Source organism: Arvicanthis niloticus, chromosome 3 (genome assembly GCF_011762505.2).
Source record: "Arvicanthis niloticus isolate mArvNil1 chromosome 3, mArvNil1.pat.X, whole genome shotgun sequence".
Classification (NCBI taxonomy): Eukaryota; Metazoa; Chordata; class Mammalia; order Rodentia; family Muridae; genus Arvicanthis; species Arvicanthis niloticus.
This window is the reverse complement of record NC_047660.1, coordinates 64,356,412-64,373,911: the sequence shown is the minus strand read 5'-3', so window position 1 is coordinate 64,373,911 and position 17,500 is coordinate 64,356,412. Positions and strand designations below refer to the sequence as shown.

The window sequence follows — 17,500 nt, the reverse complement described above, 5'->3', positions numbered from 1 at the left end:
TCACCGGTCAGGGGCCAATTGCGGAGCATCCTCCATGTTGTGGGCCCGCCCATGGGCGGGGGATGAGCGGAAAATCGTCACAGTGCGGGCGTATTGTTACCTAAGGACTCGACAGGAGGTGGGATGTGTTGATTGACAGGCATATTTCACCTACCGGGTTCAGAGAATTTGGCACAATGGCCCGCCTTAGGGGTGGGGCCTCGTTTGATTGCCAAGTAGAGTTCCCCAATAGTATTCAAGCTCGGGGTAACGGGCAGGCTGACTGACTAATGAGTCCTCGGCGTGGCCGGCTCAGTTCTCCAATCGCCGAGCGGCGGGCCCCAGTCTGAGCGGCGATGGCGGCGGCGGCGGCGGCAGCAGCAGCGGGGGCTGCGGGCGGTCGGGGCTCCGGGCCGGGGCGGCGGCGCCATCTTGTGCCCGGGGCCGGTGGGGAGGCCGGGGAGGGGGACCCGGGGGGCGCAGGGGACTACGGGAACGGCCTGGAGTCTGAGGAGCTGGAGCCTGGGGAGCTGCTGCCGGAGCCCGAGCCTGAAGAGGAGCCGCCCCGGCCCCGCGCCCCTCCGGGAGCTCCGGGCCCTGGGCCCGGCTCGGGAGCCCCCGGCAGTCAGGAGGAGGAGGAAGAGCCGGGACTGGTTGAGGCCGACCCCGGGGACGGCGCCATTGAGGACCCGGTGAGGGGAGGAGGCCGAGCGAGCGGGCCGGGTCATGGGAGGCCCAGAGCACGGGCAGGAGGCAGGCAGGCGGGGGGTGGGGTTGGGCGGGGAATAACGTGGCTGGTGGCGGGCCGAGGCCGTTCGTGAGCGGCCTGATGGGGCATCATGGGTGTCTAGGGTGGCTCTAGAGAAGGTAAATTGGCTCTTTTTATTTTTCTGCGTGTTTTTTAAAATTTATTTTCTATTTCAATCACGACCCTCGCACGAGGCGAGGGAAATGGCCGAGCATGGCTGTGGCCCGGCCCAGACGAAGTGTACGGCACAGCCCCTACCCTGCGTCTGTGGTTAACTGCATGCCCTGCTCATTCATTGTAGGAGCTAGAAGCGATCAAAGCTCGAGTCAGGGAGATGGAGGAAGAGGCTGAGAAGCTAAAGGAGCTACAAAACGAGGTAGAGAAGCAGATGAATATGAGTCCACCCCCAGGCAATGGTGAGTAAATCGCCTCATGCACGTACAGTCCGGGTCTTTGGTTGATCGGGAGGTGGGGGAAGACCGCAGCCAGGCTTTAGAGGCTCGGGACCTTGAAGCTGCTCGTCCGAGCAATTTTTCTGGGCAGGTGCTGTGGTCATAGTCCATTATGTGTTCTACTGACCTTTGTTAGACACAAGCTGTTTTGGTAGCGATAATCTTATGCCTTTCTTTGTCTCATTATAAATGTGTTTCTCTTTGTTCTTAGTTTGTCTGTGCCCTTCTTGTGATTACCAGCTGGCATTTGACCTTCAAGTCTTATCACTTTTCAGTTAGAGACCCTTTAGTTAGGACTTAGAAGATGACTGTTGGCTGGGAGGGAGTTCTTTAAAAATGTCAGATTTCAGTCCATTCCGTTCTGTTCACTCTGAGGCATTTCAGCCAAAGCTATTGAATAGAGACTCGACTTGAGAAATGTAAAATCTTACTTAACACCTTTTTCTATGGTTTTTAAGAGGTGGTTTCTCTAATGTATATTGAAACCTACTATGTGCTGGGCATTGTTCTAGGTAATCGGTATAGTAAAAGCATACCAAAATCTTTGCCTGTTGGTGGAAGTGTATATGTATTGATCCGGCAGAAACTGTGCTTGCTTAAAGTAATTTTTTTTTTCCTCTAAAAGCTGGCCCAGTGATCATGTCTCTTGAGGAGAAGATGGAGGCTGATGCCCGTTCTATCTACGTTGGCAATGTATGTATTAAGGGAGAATCTGCTTTGGGTTTAGGGGACATTGTTTTTTATTACTTAACTTTGTTACCTGTTCAAATAGGAGTTTCCCCAGTACTTGTAAAGTGTTCCTTTCCTAGGTGGACTATGGTGCAACAGCAGAAGAGCTGGAAGCCCATTTTCATGGCTGTGGTTCAGTCAACCGTGTTACTATACTCTGTGACAAATTTAGTGGCCATCCCAAAGGGTAAGTAGGGGGATAAGTTGATCAGTTTAGTCACAGTTTTAAAATACATAGCACTTTTCATATCGCTACCACCATTCTCTTGAGCTTGGAATCGAACCCAAGACCTTGAACATGCTGTGTGTGTGTGAGCTGTTGATCTACTCAAGTAGTGTTAACTCATTTTTAAAAGTTTGACCTATGTGGTTGGTTGGTTTTGTTTTCAAGTCAGGGTTTCTCTGTTTACCCCTGGCTACCCTGGAATTAGCTCTGTAGACCAGGTTGTCCTCAAACTCAGAGATCCACCTGCCTCCCTTTTCCGGTGCTGGGATTAGGCTCTAGGCTTATACCACCATGACTGCCCTAACTTACATTTCCCAAAGAATAGTAATTGCTTGTTAAAACAAGTAGGTTTTGCCTGTTAAATGTCTCTGTATATCAGCAGTTGTATATTAAATGCCTTCAGAGACCAGGTAATAAACTAAAGACTGGGCAGGGGTGGGATTGTAAACTCTTAAGGGAGGGCAGCATCTAGTCAGCACCAGCTGTTTGTATATGTATATATGGAAATCTGTGTTTTATTTTTAATTTTGGTGGTACTGGAGACTGAACTTTGGACTCAGGATGTATGCTAGGCAGGTCCTCTTACTGAGGCATATCACACACTCACACCTTTTCAAACTTTTTACTGTGAAATGGGTTTCTTAAGTTACCCAGGTTGGTCTTAGCAACTCTGTAGCTTGGACAGACTATGAAGTTAGGTTCTGCCTCAGCCTACTGAGTAGCTGGGATTACAAACTGTTCACTATACTCAATAATACTTGGAAGTTTTTAATAAACACTGTTATTTAAATAATTATTTTAAAACGTTAGCATACTATATTCTAATTAGCTGTATTTACAAATTGGGTTTAACCTGTAAGCTATTTGTAAAGTCTGATAAAATTGCTAAATTATTCTTTCCAGGTTTGCATATATAGAGTTCTCAGACAAAGAGTCAGTGAGGACGTCCCTGGCCTTAGATGAGTCCCTGTTTAGAGGAAGACAAATCAAGGTAAGCATAGTACCCTGGCTATCTCCATTCTCTACAGTTTCTCCGGCTTGACTCCAAGGCTTTCTGTTTGTTCTCTGTCCTTTTCAGGTGATTCCCAAACGAACCAACAGACCAGGCATCAGCACAACAGACCGGGGTTTCCCGCGTGCCCGATACCGTGCCCGGACTACCAATTACAACAGCTCCCGATCTCGATTCTACAGTGGTTTTAACAGCAGGCCCCGGGGTCGAATCTACAGGTCAGGATAGATGGGCTGCTCCTCTTCCCCGCCCACCTCCCATGAGCCCTTAGGCTTCACTCTCTCCTGGTCTGAGGACCCTTACTCCCTTGTCCTCCCTTTGGTTCCAGGGACTTGGTCCTGCTTGTGCAGAGTAAGGAAGTAGTTGCAGGCCAGTTCTGTGTTTTCTTGGACAGAAGTTGATGAGGGTGGATTTGTTCTGAGATGTTTCCTACCTCAGCCTTCTGTTTGGGAATTGGTGTCAGTGAAAGTGTTTGCCCTGACTTACAAGGCCTCAGGGTGGGGAAAGCACTGCTTGGACCTGGTTACTTTTCCCATGCGTGGAAGGATCCAGCTCCTGCCTGGTCCTCGTCCTCCCACAGCCGTGTGGGAGGACTGTTCCCAAGGTTAGCTGTCGGATGGGGCCTAGTGGCTCCATAGTGTGGCTGTGCTTTATTTACTTCTGTCCTTGCATTTAAATTGCACATTAAGATAAACCCTGCCTCTTTACCAGATAGGGTTTAAGTGCTGTGGAGTACTGGACAAACAATGGATCCTTTTTCTTGTCCCTAAGTATCTTAGATGGACATCCTTGCCCCCTTTCCCACCTCAAGGCCCCCCAGTTTGTCAGTTGTGTTATTCCTGGATTGAGACCTCACTTTTGAGGTGCTCCCTTCAGTCACTGGGGCAGTTGCGGGCCCATGGGGAGGGTCTTGCACTGAACTCTCTAGTAACCCTGTTAACACCTAACTCTCCTTCTTTCTTCCAGGGGCCGGGCTAGAGCGACATCATGGTATTCCCCTTACTAAAAAAAGTGTGTATTAGGAGGAGAGAGAGGAAAAAAAGAGGAAAGAAGGAAAAAAAAGAATTAAAAAAAAAAAAAGAAAAACAGAAGATGACCTTGATGGAAAAAATATTAAAAAAAAAAAAAAAAAAGATATACTGTGGAAGGGGGGATCCCGTAACTAACTGAGGAGGGACCTGCTTTGGGAGTAAGGGAAGGCCCAGGGCGTGGGGCAGGGGCTACATATTCCCTCTGGGGATTCGTCATGGACACATCTCAACTGTGCAAGCTGCTCCCTGTTTCCCTGCTCCCCTTCATCCTCTCTGGGCCTGCTCAAGGGTAGGTGGGCTCGGGTGGTAGGAGGGCTTTTTTTTACCCAGGGCTCTGGAAGGACACCAAACAGTTGAGCTTGTTTCCTCGTCTTCTCCCTGCCTTCTGCAGTCCCTGCCTGCCTGCTCCTGTCCTACCAGGTCTCCCTCCGCCTACCCTGCCCTTCTTTCCTCCGGCTCCCTGCCCCTCCAGTTTGCCTGGTGATCTATTTTGTTTCCTTTTGTGTTTCTTTTTCTGTTTTGAGTGTCTTTCTTTGCAGGTTTCTGTAGCCGGAAGATCTCGCTCCCAGCGGCTCCAGTGTAAATTCCCCTTACCCTTGGGGAAATGCACTACTTTGTTTTGGGGAGTTTGGGGGTGTTTTTGTTTTTCAGGTGTTTTTGTTTTGTTTTATTTTTTTTTTCTTTACTTTTTTTTTCCCTTTTATTTGGAGGGAATGGGAGGAAGTGGGAACAGGGTGGCGGGCGGGTGGCTTTTGTTTATTTTTTTTTTAACTCATTTCCAGGGGATGGGAATTTTTTTTTTAAATAATGTGTCATGAATAAAGTTGTTTTATGAAAAAATTGTTTGGCCCTTTGGCTGTGTGTATCATTACACACCAGTTCTCATATGTCACGTGGTTTCTAGTGTGTGGGTGGGGGGGGGGGAATACTGGTGTTTCAGAGAGGGTTACATTTGTAAATTGAGGTAGAAGCTAAGTTACATTATATTCAGTTAAGAATGATCTTTTGGTGAGTAAAAGAATGCCCTCAAGAGTGGCCATTGTCCCAGTGCTGGGATACAGGCAGGCAGATCTCTTTGAGTTTGAGGCCACCCTGGTCTACATAGTTAGGGTAGCCAGGACTATATAGTGAGACAACTGAAAACTGTTCAGATGCGTGCAAATGGACTATATATCGTATTTCTAAATTTGGGTCTTTTTAACTCTTGTTTCAAGATGGACTCAAGAAATGTAAAACAAAGACCCCTGTCTGAGCAGACTTAAAACACCTTTTGTCTTCGCACTTCAGATCTGGGTTAAAGGCCAGTGTGCCTGCAGAGTTGCAGGCCAGAGGGGGTTACAGTCTATATTGTAAGGTCCGACTGAAATCATGGGTACTACATTATCTAATGTAAGACTTGTGTTGTCAAGGAGATGATTTACTGGTTTTATTAATGAGTTCTGCTTGTGTGTACCATATGGTACTACCTGTGGAGGCCAAAAAGGGATGTGAGAATTCATGGAATTGGTGAGGGCTGGAAATCAAACCTTGGTTTTTTGGAAAAGCAGTCACTGTTTCTTAACCATTGAACCATCACTCTAACCCAGGATGTACTCCAGCCTCAGAATATCCATTCTGCCATTGCTAGTTGTGATGCTGACTTGGTCTACATGCCCTGCAGAACTAAGAGCTGTGTTCTGCATCCTTGAACCTAACACCTCTCCCGTTGCTTGCAAGAGTGTTAACCACCAGTGTATTTTGGCATTTAATCATTGTACTACAACTTGTCTAAATTCCTTTATTGAGATAAAGCTGAAATATATGATCTCTGGATACTTCTGCGGAGACTGGCTAACAGGAAGCAGTCTACAGTTGAGTATTCATTAGAATAATAGGAGCCTGAGTGTGGTGGTTGACATGAGACTAACCCCATGCAAGAGGATTGCTCACATAGATCTGGGTTAAAGAGGATGACTTATTGTTTTTCCCTTCTGTTTTTAAGTTGTTAGAGGACAGGAAGGAGGACTTGTGTCAAGAGGACTAGTTTGTGAAGTTCTGGGGAATCAGATCCTTGACATGTTCCATGGCATGGGTTTCTACCCACTGGTTATTTGGTTTTGTCTTCAAAAATATGAAAGTGAAACCAGACATGGTGGTGCTCGCCTTTAATCCCAGCACTTGGGAGAAAGAGGCCGGTAGATCTCTCTAAATTTGAGTGCAGCCTGATCTACATAGTTCCAGGACAGTAATAGCTACATAGTGAGACTCTGTGTCAAACAAAACAAGAATGTGAAACACTTAATTTGTTACAAATAAATGCTTCTCTGGTCTCACTTATCCACTAGGGGGCACTAAATGGTTAGTTCTGAAAGATCCCTCCACATTGTTTTGAGACAGGTCTCACTATGTATTCTTGGAGGACCAAGATCTGATCAGTGTGGAGAACAGACTGGCCTGGAACTCATGAGATCTGCCTACTTCTACCTGTGATAGCGCATTTTAAGGTATGTATCACCACTCTCAGAACAAATTAGTTTCTGTGAACTGTTTTGGGTGTTTTGAGATAGTTTAACTATGTAGTCCAAGCTGGTCTGGTCTCCTGCCTCTGCCTTCCAAGTGCTGGGATTTCAGATGTGCACCACCATACCTGCCAGATGAGAGTTTTTTGACCCCTCTATGGTCTTAATTCTTTTATGTCCACTCCATTCTATTCTATCATGTTTGTTATCTTCTCCATTCTTTTACTACTTGGGCACTCATTTGTTCTTGTTGCTAAGAATATATGTGATGCCACCAATAAGCAAAAACTCAGAACTAAGACCTTTACAAGGTTGGCCCTAATCATATTTTCTTGCCCCATTTGTATCATGCATCTGATATATATTCCAGTTGAATTTGTGGTGTTTTCATGTATGATTTACACTGATTCTCTAGCCTGCTATGGCTACCCTAACATCTCTGTCAAAATCATGGATGTGGTGTAACTGGGGAGGGGTAAAAATAATGATGAAAATTCCATAATACATATAAATATAGTTTAAATGAAATTATCCCACTTAGGCTGACAAAATGCTCTCTTCAACAGAGATTATTACAAAAAGTCACAACCAATCAAAATGCAGAAAACATGTGTTTGTGGGATGCCCAACTGCAGTGGATCTATCTGTAATACGACTCCTATAAGGTTCAGGGAACATCACACAAGATGAGGGAGAAAGACAATAAGGGCCAGAGAATCAGGAAATGAAGAAATCAGCTGTAAGACTGTGACTCTTAGAAATGATATGGAAACTTCACCATGTATGATAATACCTCAACCAAATGGCTATCTGAACAAGATCTGAGCAAGTACACCACCAGTAGACACACTAACATGAAAGTGGGGACTCTCATGGGGACTCAGGCCTAGACGAACTACAGGCAACTAAGAAATGCCAAGAGTGGGAGAAATAGTTTTCCCCAGGGATTATCACCCTAATTGGTTATCCAATACAAAGTGGTCAGTCTTAAAATCATATACATACAAGTAACACTAGCCCACCTGGCTAGATTTGGAGATTTGTTGTTTTTGAGATAGGGTAGCTGTGACTGTCCTGGAACTCACTAAATAGACCAGGCTGGCCTCAGACTCACAGAGATCCACATGCTTCTGCTTCCTAAGTGCTAGGACTGAAGGTATGCACTACCATGCCCAAGTATGCTTTTCTCTAATACCAATCAGGTTAGAGAAGTTCTATCTTAACAAATACTGAGTTGTCTTGGCTTATCTTCCATCAATCACAACCTCACCATAAACATTAATTCACAAAATCTGCTGGGCATAGTGATATATGACTGTAATTCTAGCACTCAGAATGCAAAGACAGGTAGATCTCTGTGAGTTTAAGGACAGGCTGGTCTACATAGTAAGTTCTAGGATAACTGGTGCTACATCAGAAAGAAAAAAGAGACATCAATTCATGAAATTCTCATGCCTTTTTCCCTCTTTAGGCTTATTGAAAAGCACTTAAGTATTGAGCATTTCCCAAGTGTGGGTTCTGGCAAGGATGTTATGATTGAAATAGAAAAACAGAGTCATTCTGTAATGAGAGTTTACTGAAGGATGGGGTCTGTTTGTCGCACCTCTGTTTTGTGTGTCACCAAAAAAACTTGCAAAAAATCCCTAAGTTTTTATTAAATTTTGTTCTTCTGTTTAGTATGGGGAGGGGGGTTGACTCATGCAGTAGTCAGGACAACTTGCAGGATTGGCTTCTCTCCTTCTGCCTTGTGGGTCATAGTGACTGGGACCCAGTGGACACAGTCAGGAGCACTTTCACCCATTGAGTCAAAACTGAGAAACCAATTTCTGTTGCTTACAACAATGTCCTATGAGTTCTATCTGCTGGGGTGAAAGGTACGAGCCACCATATCTGACTTTAGAAATACAACTAATTTTTAAAAATTGTTATGAGGGGGAACACACATGTCATGGTGCAGGTGGACAACCCTGTGGAGACAGTACTGTCCTACCTTTATGTGGGGTGCAAGGATGGAATTCAAGTCACCAGGCCTGTGTAGCAAGCACTTTTATGCTCTCAACCATATTCCTGGTCCTAGAAGTGTAATTTAAATATATATTTAAATAAAAGCATAAAGGTGGGGGTGACTTGGAAGAGAAAGTATCACACTAGAAAGTGCACAAAGTTGCTTACCTCTCATTCTGAAGGAGGCTTGAGAGATTAAGCTCAGGGTGTTGGCCAGTTCAGTGTGGAGGTCAGAGGTGACATTTTGCTGCATCTCACATGGTAGAAAGTGCAAGAAAAGTCACAGGGTTATCTTTGGAGAAGGGCACCAATCACTTTTATAAAAGCAGGGCTCTGTGGCTTTGCCAGCTCCCAGAGAGCCTCACACCTGGGAATAGGCTTCAGTATATAAATTTGGAGCTACCAAATTCAGACCATAGTAGGTTATAACTCTCTTAGAGTCAGACAGGAAAAGATCTTTGACAAAACCTCTTATTAAATATGGCATTCAGGAGACTGAGACAGGCAGATCTCTGTGAGTTTGAAGCCAGCTTGGTCTACTCATTAAGTTCCTTGCTAGTTGGGGCTACATAGTGAGATCTCATTTTGAAAGAATACAAGGGTATTAAACTTGCAGAATACAAAAGCAGTATAAAAAAGTATACTTTTGAGCTGTAGAGATGGCTCAGCAGTTAAGAGCAAAAGCACTGACTGCTCTTCCAAAGGTCCTGAGTTCAATTCCCAGCAACCACATGGTGGCTCACAACCATTTGTAATGGGATCTGATGCCCTCTTCTGGTGTGTCTGAAGACAGCTACAATGCACTCATATAAATAAAATAAATAAATCTTTAAAAAAAGAGAGAATAACATATTATTGTGTGTTGAGATACAGGTGTGTGTGTGTGTGCCATGATGTAAATGGGGCCATTAGAGGACAACTTGTTAGATCTGGTTTTTCTATCCCACTTTGTGGGTCCTGGTGATGGGACCTAGGTTGTCAGATCTAGTGGCAAGCACTCTCCTGCCCTGAGCTATTTTGTTGGCCTACTTCATAATACAACTTTTTATTTATTTTTATTTCACACACTGTGATGCTTTGTATATGCTTGGCCCAGGGAGTGGCACTATTAGGAGGTGTGGCCTTTTTAGAGTAGGTGTGTCACTGTGGGTTGTGGGTGTGGGCTTAAGACCCTCATCCTAGCTACCTGGATGCCAGTCTTCTAGCAGCCTTCAGATGAAGATGTAGAACTCTCAGCTCCTCCTGTGTCATGCCTGCCTGGATGCTGCCATGCTCCTGCCTTGATAATGGACTGAAATTCTGAACCCGTAAGCCAGCCCCAATTAAATGTTGTCCTTATAAGAGATGCCTTGGTCATGATATCTGTTCACATCAGTAAAACCCTAAGACACTTGCTTTGGTGTTTTGTCTGCATATATGTCTATATGAGGGTGTCAGGTCTCCTGGAACTGGAGTTACAGACAGTTGTGAGCTGTCACCTGGGAGCTGGGAATTGAACCTGGGTCCTCTGGAAAACTAGCCAGTACTCTTAACTGCTGAGCCATCTCTCCAGCCTCATACAACTTTGTAAAGTTAGAAATGTACCCTTTATATTCTTTTGATTTTCTCTCAATAAATCATTATGACTCTTAGTTGAAAATCTAACTAAAACACTTATAAAGTTCATATTTCAACCAGAATGAACTTTAAGAAGAAGAGTCATGTCTCTTATTTGCCTGAAAACCATTTCCTTGAAATTCCTGGGGATTCCTAATGAACTTACTATTAGGGAAATACGTTCTCACATGGCACTCATATTTCTTGTCTTGAGCCAGATATGGTTGGTGGTTCATACCTATAGTCCTAGCACCTGGAGGCTGAGGCAGGAAGGTCACTGTAAGTTCAAACCCAGCTTGAACTAATTCTAGGCCAGCTAAGTATTAGACCCTATCTCAAACCCCCATCTCAGCATTTCTGTCTGTTGTGCAGGAAAAGGACAGTATTGCAATCTGGCTACTTCACGAGCCAGTCCATGTAACCTTCAATACGTTGCCTCTCCAAGCTATAGTCTTCTAACATCTTCGTGGGAAGTCATTTTTTCTATAGGGTTAGAATCCAATAAGGTCTTATGGTTGGTGACATTGATGTCAGTTGTTTGAGCTACACACACTGTCTCCACTGGACTAGCAACTAGGGTGACTGTACCTCCCCGTGACCCCTACCTTTCTCTTGTCCACGTTTACCTCCCGTACAAGGAGCTATAGGAGCTTTCTGGTTAGTTTTCTTTTTCCTCTGCAACCTTTCTTTGGTGGCAGTACAGAATGAGGCTTTTCCCTGAACCGTCTCTTAGCCAGAACTGGTGGTAAAGCCCCATGGATCACAGTGCCCAGGAGGCTGGAGGACTGCGACTTTGATGTCAACCTGAGATACAAAGAGACTCTATTTATTTAAAAAAAAAAAAAAAAAAAAAAAAAAAAAAAGCTAGGTGGGTGTGGTGGCTATGCCATCCTGCACTTGGGGGGGGGGGGGTTGGGGGGGGGGAGCAGAGGTAGGCAGATCTCTGGGAGTCCAAGGCCAGCCTGGTCTACAAAGTGAGTTTCAGGACAACCAGGGCTGTTACATAGAGAAACCCTGTCTTGAAAATAGTCAAAAAATAAAATCAAAGAAGAAAAATGAACAAAACTGAAAAACTAGACCAAGTACCCTCTTACATAGCATCTTGTTGGTTGTTATCTCTGGAGTGGAGACTGTGGTTCTGTCTCGTTTCACCCAAAGCTAAGCAACACTGGAGTCACATGACTCCATGTGTGCTGCTCTATAGAATACATGCCTATATTCTAGTATTATAGACCTAATAGGTATGTAACCTACCGGGGGGAGAAGCAACAGCCAGAGGCCTGGCTTAGAACCATGGCCCTGCCCCTGCACAGCAAGCCCCCTTCACACTGTCTCTGTAATGTGATGGAGCAGGAATGAAGAGTGCCTCCTTATCAAAGGACCATGAAGACCAAATGAGGATGCTCCCATGAGGTCTCCAGAAACTCTTTTTGGAGCCCGGTAACATGACCTTATTAATAGTGTGTGGCCTCAGAAGTGAACTGGCAAAGGGGAACCCCAGTGCTGCAGAGAGATACATGATCAACCGCTTTTTTCTAGAAGAGTCTGGCCTGACTTCCATTTTCCTAAAAAGCCCTCTCTCAGAATCACCCTAAGATAAACCTCACCCTTTTCAACCTCCAGGAATCTGCTTTGCCTGGGGAATTGGCTTGAGCTAGGCACACAGAGTAAGGAATCCACTTGAAGGCTTATCTGTGAAGGTGCCTCACGTCCTTCAAGCAGAGTCTTCTAGCCTGAGCTAAATGGCAAGTTTAAGGCCAGCCTGGACTATATAGAAAGATCCTGTCTCCAAAGCAAAGCAGTCTTTTGGTACTCCTGACCACAAATTTCTTCCTTCTTATTAATATTCCTACTGTGGAGTTTCCGTTAACTTGACTTTTGTCTTTTGAGACAGTACTTCATGTGCTGTAGGCCAGCCATGTTGATTTCCTTGAGCTTTTGATCCTCTGGCTCCACCTCCGGAGTGCTGAGATTCAGGGTGTACACCACATGCACAGAGAACCAAACCTCAGGCTAGTGCATGCTAAGAAAGCACTCCACCAACTGGGCTGCAGTCTTCTACTGCTACTTCCCAGGGTTGCCAAGAGACTCCTTTTCTCACTGCTGAGGGAATCCCCAGTGTTTAAGAGGAGAGGCTAGAGTGCAGAGACCAGCTCTAGCGACTTTTTCTTTTATTCTTTTCTTCCTTTTCCTTTTGTTTTTGGTGTTTTTGGTTTGTTTGTTTGTTTTGACAGGGTCTTACTCAGTACTCTGGCTAGCCTAGAACTCACTATGTAGACCAGACTAGGCTCCAACTAGAGATCCTCCTGCTTCTGCCCCACCACAGCTAGGATTAAAGGCATGTGCCACTGTACCTCGAAGAGCTCTGACTCTGTCTGGGCTCTAACTGGGCCTCACTAGTGTTGTGACCTCGGACAAGTTATCAAGTCCTTGAACACAATCTTCTCACAGGGAAGAGTTAATGCTGTGGTAGACAGCTATTGCTCATTTTCAAACACCCAGTCCTAGAAACGAACTGCAGTTTTCTTTCCTTTTCCATGTCCTTCAGTATTAGGAGAGGAACAGTGCTCTACTCAAGCTAGCTAGAGAGGACTTGCAAGGGGCTTCCCAGAAGGAATCCTACTGGAGTTTCTGCAGATGCCTGCCCATGCTATACACGCTTGCTTCGCCACACTGAGCTCTCCCTGTAACCTGTCCCACATCTGATAAATTCCCGTTAAGTACACCAGCGTCAATGAAAGAGATTACCATATCTTAATGCACACGTACATCACTGTAGGCATCTGCATGTGGTGCTTCTGGAGGGTATGAGATCCCTGGAGCTAGAGTTATGGGTAGATGTGAGCAGACACACATGGGTGCAGGGGACCAAACTCAGGTCCTCTGGAAGAGCAGCAAGCACTCTTAGCCACTGAACCATCTTTCTAGCCCCTAAAGTTAATTCTTCTATCTCCTAACAACACAACCTTAATTGCTCCAAACACCTACCTTGCAGTTGTAAGGATAGAGACAAAATGTGAAGCACTTAGCAGGGTCCTGGCCCAGAGCAGGCAGTGAGTGGTTGTTCTTGCTTTAAGTTGACATTTCTGGGCAGGGCACAGTGAGAAGGACAATGTTGCTACTGGTGTATGTTCCACTGAGAAGTCTTTCCCCAAGAGATGAAAGGACAACACAGGGAGGGAAGTCCAGGCTATGATATGCTCATTTATTCAAAATGTCTTTTATTGAAACAGAATGAAAGAGAGAGAAAGAGCAAGGTCTGGGAAATGTCTTTGGGAACAGGATGAAGCCCAGGCCTAATGGTTATAGTGTGGTGCTCTTCCCCCTGTCCAGACTTTTGCTGACGAAGTGAACAGAAAGCAGCGGGGAGGAGGTGGGGTTGGGACTGGCCCTCTGAGCTCTCCTACTTGGCTGGTGTGAGGCGCCTTTGAGCCTTTTGCATGGGGTGGCCTTGCCTTCCTGTCTATCTTGCTAGCCCTCTGTCACCTTCCTGTATGGCCAGCCTCCCACCAGGCTCAGAGGCTGCTTAGAGGGCAGGGTTAGGAGTGGCTAGCAGCGGGACATGGTCACAGCGGTTAGGAGGTGGCTGCCTCAGCAGGGAAGGCCGACGGCACAGTTCCCCATCCCGGAGTACCTCTGGCAGAAGCTTGCGCTTGGTCTCTGGCAGCAGCATGATGCTGAGGATGCAGAGGAGGGCACAGGCTGCCAGCACCACATGCTGCAGGAAGGCTCCATGACCCATGTGGAGGCGCTGAGCTGGACAACTCAGCCCCCCGAGAGCCCCAAGTGCCATGATAAGGCCCAGGCCACGGCCCCTGAGAAACACGGAGAAGGCATTGAGCCTATAGCTGTGAGCCTCACCTCAGCTCTTCTCCAACAGCTTCTTTTTTGCACCCTTTATCCCTTTACTTCAGCCAAAGGTCTCAAGGCCTGGCTGGCCCTGCCCCTTGCCCCACCGTCACCTCTGCTCTTACCGGACAGTGGTGGGGATGACTTCGGAAGCAAGGAGGGTACTGAGGATGGCAGAAGCTTGGGAGGAGAAGAGTCCAAGGACGGAGAAGGTAGTGATCGCAGCGTCGTTCAGATCTGGGGACCAAAGGGTATATGAGTGGAGGTGGGGAGCTCACAGCTGGCCTAGTCTCAGATGTCAACCTCTTGGGTCTCAAACCCTCTGCTTCATGCTGTTTGGGCTCTGGGCATTCGGTAATGGAATGGAGGAACAGACAAGTTTACACAACTGGACAGCAGTCTGGGGAGGGTCTAAGTCTTAGAAGCCTTTCAGAGACACGTCTGTTGAGAGTCCCTTGCTGGGCCCACAAGGTGGAAAAGAGAAGATGCTCACAATCCCACAGGCCCAGCAGGACCAGGGACGCAATCCCTGTGAGAGTCATTGAGAGAAGCAGGATGCCTCGTCGGCCAAAACGGTCCACAGTCACCCCCAGGAAGACACAGGCCAGGGCTGCTGTGCCACTGGCCAGCAGAGAGCACAAGTAGAAGTCTGACGGGCTGCCTCCTCCTCCCACAGGCTGGTAGCAGTGGCGAATGGCATGGGCAATAAAGCTGTGTGACAGGTTGGGGAAGCAAAGAACAGCGTCTGAACCCCAATTCACAGCTTCCCACAGCTTCATCCTCTGCAGGGTTTCGAGAGGCTCCCCCCACCCAATCAGCCCCTATCCCAGCTACTGGCCTGGCCCTCAGCTCAGACAGCCAGGCTCACTTGGTGAAGCCCAGGATAAGCAGATTTTTCCAGATGTTGCGATAGTTGAGGAGGGACGCGAAGGAAAAGGTGGAAGTTGCAGGGAGAGGGCAGGTGTTCTCCAGTTCTTTGGGGGACAAGAGAGGAGCTATTAGAAACAGCTGAGACCCCATGGTCTGCCACACAGAGATGGAGACTCTGCTCGGGTACAGCTACAACCATGCAGAAGTCATCACACACGGGGACCCCATGCTTCTCACCCTGCAAGGCTTCCTGGGCCTCTTCTCCCAGCATCTGCCCATGGGGCCGGTTTCGCTCAGCCAGGATCCTGAGCACAGACTGAGCCTCCTCAATCTGCCGCTTCACTATCAGCCACCGTGCTGATTCCAGAAACAGACCAGGCCAGCTACAGGCAGGGTGGTAAAGTAGACTGTAAAGCCCGCTTTCTCTGGATGAAGGGACAGGAAGCTACCACCTCTGAGGGACAGGGTAGTTGGTGGAGAGGAGTGGTTTCTGGACTAAGGACTACGTTGGAGATAAAGATGGCAAGAACTAGCCAGAGGTGAAGGGTGATACTAACCCATAAAACAGGAAGAGGATGCAGGGAGCGGTGATCATTCGCTGCAGAAATCGCCAGTCCTTAGAGACAAGGGCCAGGCCCAGGAACAGGAAGTGCCCTCCCACCCCTACCAACTCCCCTGCCAGGGCCACCCGAAGCCTCTGGGTTGGGTCGCACAGCTCCAGGCCTGGAGATACAGCAGGGATGAAGGGAGGAGAGCCAGGGAATAAGGAGGTGTGAGGGAGAAGAGAGGGAGGGGTAGAGGAAAGGACAGAAAGCTAGGTCAGGTCCCAGCCGAGGCTGCAGCCATCACCTCCCACAGACTGACACAGGTGAGAAGAGCCTACACCTGTCTCCTCCTCAAACCTAACTAGACTTTAGGCTCAGAGGCACCTGGGTGTTCCGCATCCTTAGTTTGCAAGTCCTTTTACATTCTGTCTCTTATTTGACCTTCATATTGACCCTCGTCCAAGGTCACACAAACTTCTCAGGATTTCATTTAGAGTGGGGTTTGAGACAAAGTCTCACAATGTAGCCCAAGTCACACTTGGACTTACAACCTCTCTGCCATAGTCTCCCAAGAACTGGGATTACAGCCATATGCAGCCATATAGGGCCAATATTTCATTAAAAAAAAAAAAAAGGCTCTATTGTATAACAAAAGTAAAGCCAGGTCAAGATTTTAAAGACCATGGGCAGTGGGAGGACAGTGTGAGAAGCAGCAGGGTCCCCTGCCTAAACTCTTTAAAAGGCCTGGGCATCTGGACAGCTGAAATCTGGGACCTAGGGGCAGTGGAAATTGTTGGGAGATGTAGAAAATTAGGCATGAAACCCAAGGCAGAGAGAGGTACCACTTACGCATAAGGTAGACACCAAGGTCAACACCAGCTAGCAGAAAGCCCAGGAGGAATCGAAGAGCCATAATGCCTGTGGAGGAGCCTGCAGCAGCTCCTCCCACTCCACAGGGCCCCACAAGCCCCAAGGTCAGCAGCACAATCCCACGACGGCCAAACCTGGAAAGTAGGGAGAGCTGCTGGCCACCCAGACTCTCTGATGGAGGAGGCATTAGGTGGAGCCTAGCTGCCTACTTGAAAGCTGGTATGAGGATGAGATGCAGGGAGCAAGAGTTGTGTTGAAGCTAGAAACGATGGATGACAGAGTGGGGATGGTGGTCCCCACTTTGATCCCAGCCCTTGGGAGGCAGAGGCAGGCAGATCTGTGTGAGTTCAAAGCCACCCTCACGAGTTCCAAAGCAGCCAAGACTACTATACACAGAGACCTTATCTAAAACTGAAAAGAAAGAAAGAGAAAGAGGGAAAGAGAAAAGATAGCAGGGGATATGGAGGGGCTATGCCTGCATGCTGTCTAACTACCGGGCAACGGCCTGCAGCTATGCTTTTATAGGAGGGGATCATAACTCTTGGGGACAGGGCTATTTGTCAAAGATTAGGACATTTAACCATGGGTGTGAGATCAACCATGAGGGGGGAGAATGAGATCCTGCTTAGGGGTTTGGAGCCTTCATCTTTGTTGGTAAAAGCTTCCATGAGAGGGGATAGATCTGGTCTTGCTCAGATCACCCAGATCAGTCATACCTAGTGCTGGGTTTCACAGATCTATGCAGAGAGATAGGAGGTAACCAGTGGCTACTTGTACATGTGAGTACTACTTATTCATCAGTGAAGATACAGCTATTGTCCTTTGGGGATGAGACCACTGCTCATAAAGTTGGGGCTAATTAAACATATGGGTAGGCAGTGGGACGAGTCACTGGTCAGAAGAGGAACTACTGACTCAGGGGAATGGCTCTATTGACCCATGGGATTCAAATACTTCTTTTTGGAGAACTGATCTTTAGTGGTGGAACAGTTGAAGGTCTTAGTGGGCGCCAATGGGGACAAATAGGTTAATCTATGAGAAGAGACACTAGGGATAAGGAGATGACACTGTGGTGGGTATTGGTGGCTGAT

General features: G+C 47.1%; 2 protein-coding genes across 3 annotated transcripts in view; one reads left to right on the top strand and one right to left on the bottom strand.

Annotated features, from left to right (window-relative positions):
- Positions 1-320: 320 nt before the first annotated feature.
- Positions 321-5,018, top strand: Pabpn1 (poly(A) binding protein nuclear 1). Of its 2 annotated transcripts, none has more exons than XM_034499026.2 (7): positions 321-671; positions 1,029-1,143; positions 1,805-1,872; positions 1,989-2,095; positions 3,038-3,125; positions 3,213-3,364; positions 4,113-5,018. In XM_034499026.2, exons 1-7 carry the CDS (start codon positions 336-338, stop codon positions 4,150-4,152), a joined length of 906 nt encoding a protein of 301 aa, XP_034354917.1. In that variant the 5' UTR covers positions 321-335; the 3' UTR covers positions 4,153-5,018. The 2 variants fall into 2 exon arrangements, with proteins under 2 accessions (XP_034354917.1, XP_076787124.1); XM_076931009.1 differs by lacking the exon at positions 321-671 and adding an exon at positions 761-846.
- An 8,441-nt stretch (positions 5,019-13,459) lies between these two features.
- The window catches only part of Slc22a17 (solute carrier family 22 member 17), a 6,350-nt gene continuing 2,309 nt past the window's right edge, over positions 13,460-17,500 (bottom strand). Inside the window, exons 4-10 of the mRNA XM_034497466.2 lie at positions 16,389-16,543; positions 15,552-15,717; positions 15,232-15,377; positions 14,993-15,098; positions 14,618-14,835; positions 14,250-14,361; positions 13,460-14,090 (exon numbers count right to left, since the gene is read on the bottom strand). Coding sequence (XP_034353357.1) covers positions 13,802-14,090; positions 14,250-14,361; positions 14,618-14,835; positions 14,993-15,098; positions 15,232-15,377; positions 15,552-15,717; positions 16,389-16,543 — 1,192 coding nt within the window. The 3' untranslated portion in view covers positions 13,460-13,801. The remainder of the gene's footprint in view (positions 14,091-14,249; positions 14,362-14,617; positions 14,836-14,992; positions 15,099-15,231; positions 15,378-15,551; positions 15,718-16,388; positions 16,544-17,500) is intronic.

Bases quoted from the DNA above. Each gene is read 5' to 3' on its own strand.
- Pabpn1 (XM_034499026.2), top strand. From the start codon at position 336: ATGGCGGCGGCGGCGGCGGCAGCAGCAGCGGGGGCTGCGGGCGGTCGG. The intron at 2,096-3,037 runs GTAAGTAGGGGG...TATTCTTTCCAG, and splicing joins TTTAGTGGCCATCCCAAAGG to GTTTGCATATATAGAGTTCT. The intron at 3,365-4,112 runs GTCAGGATAGAT...TCTTTCTTCCAG, and splicing joins CCCCGGGGTCGAATCTACAG to GGGCCGGGCTAGAGCGACAT.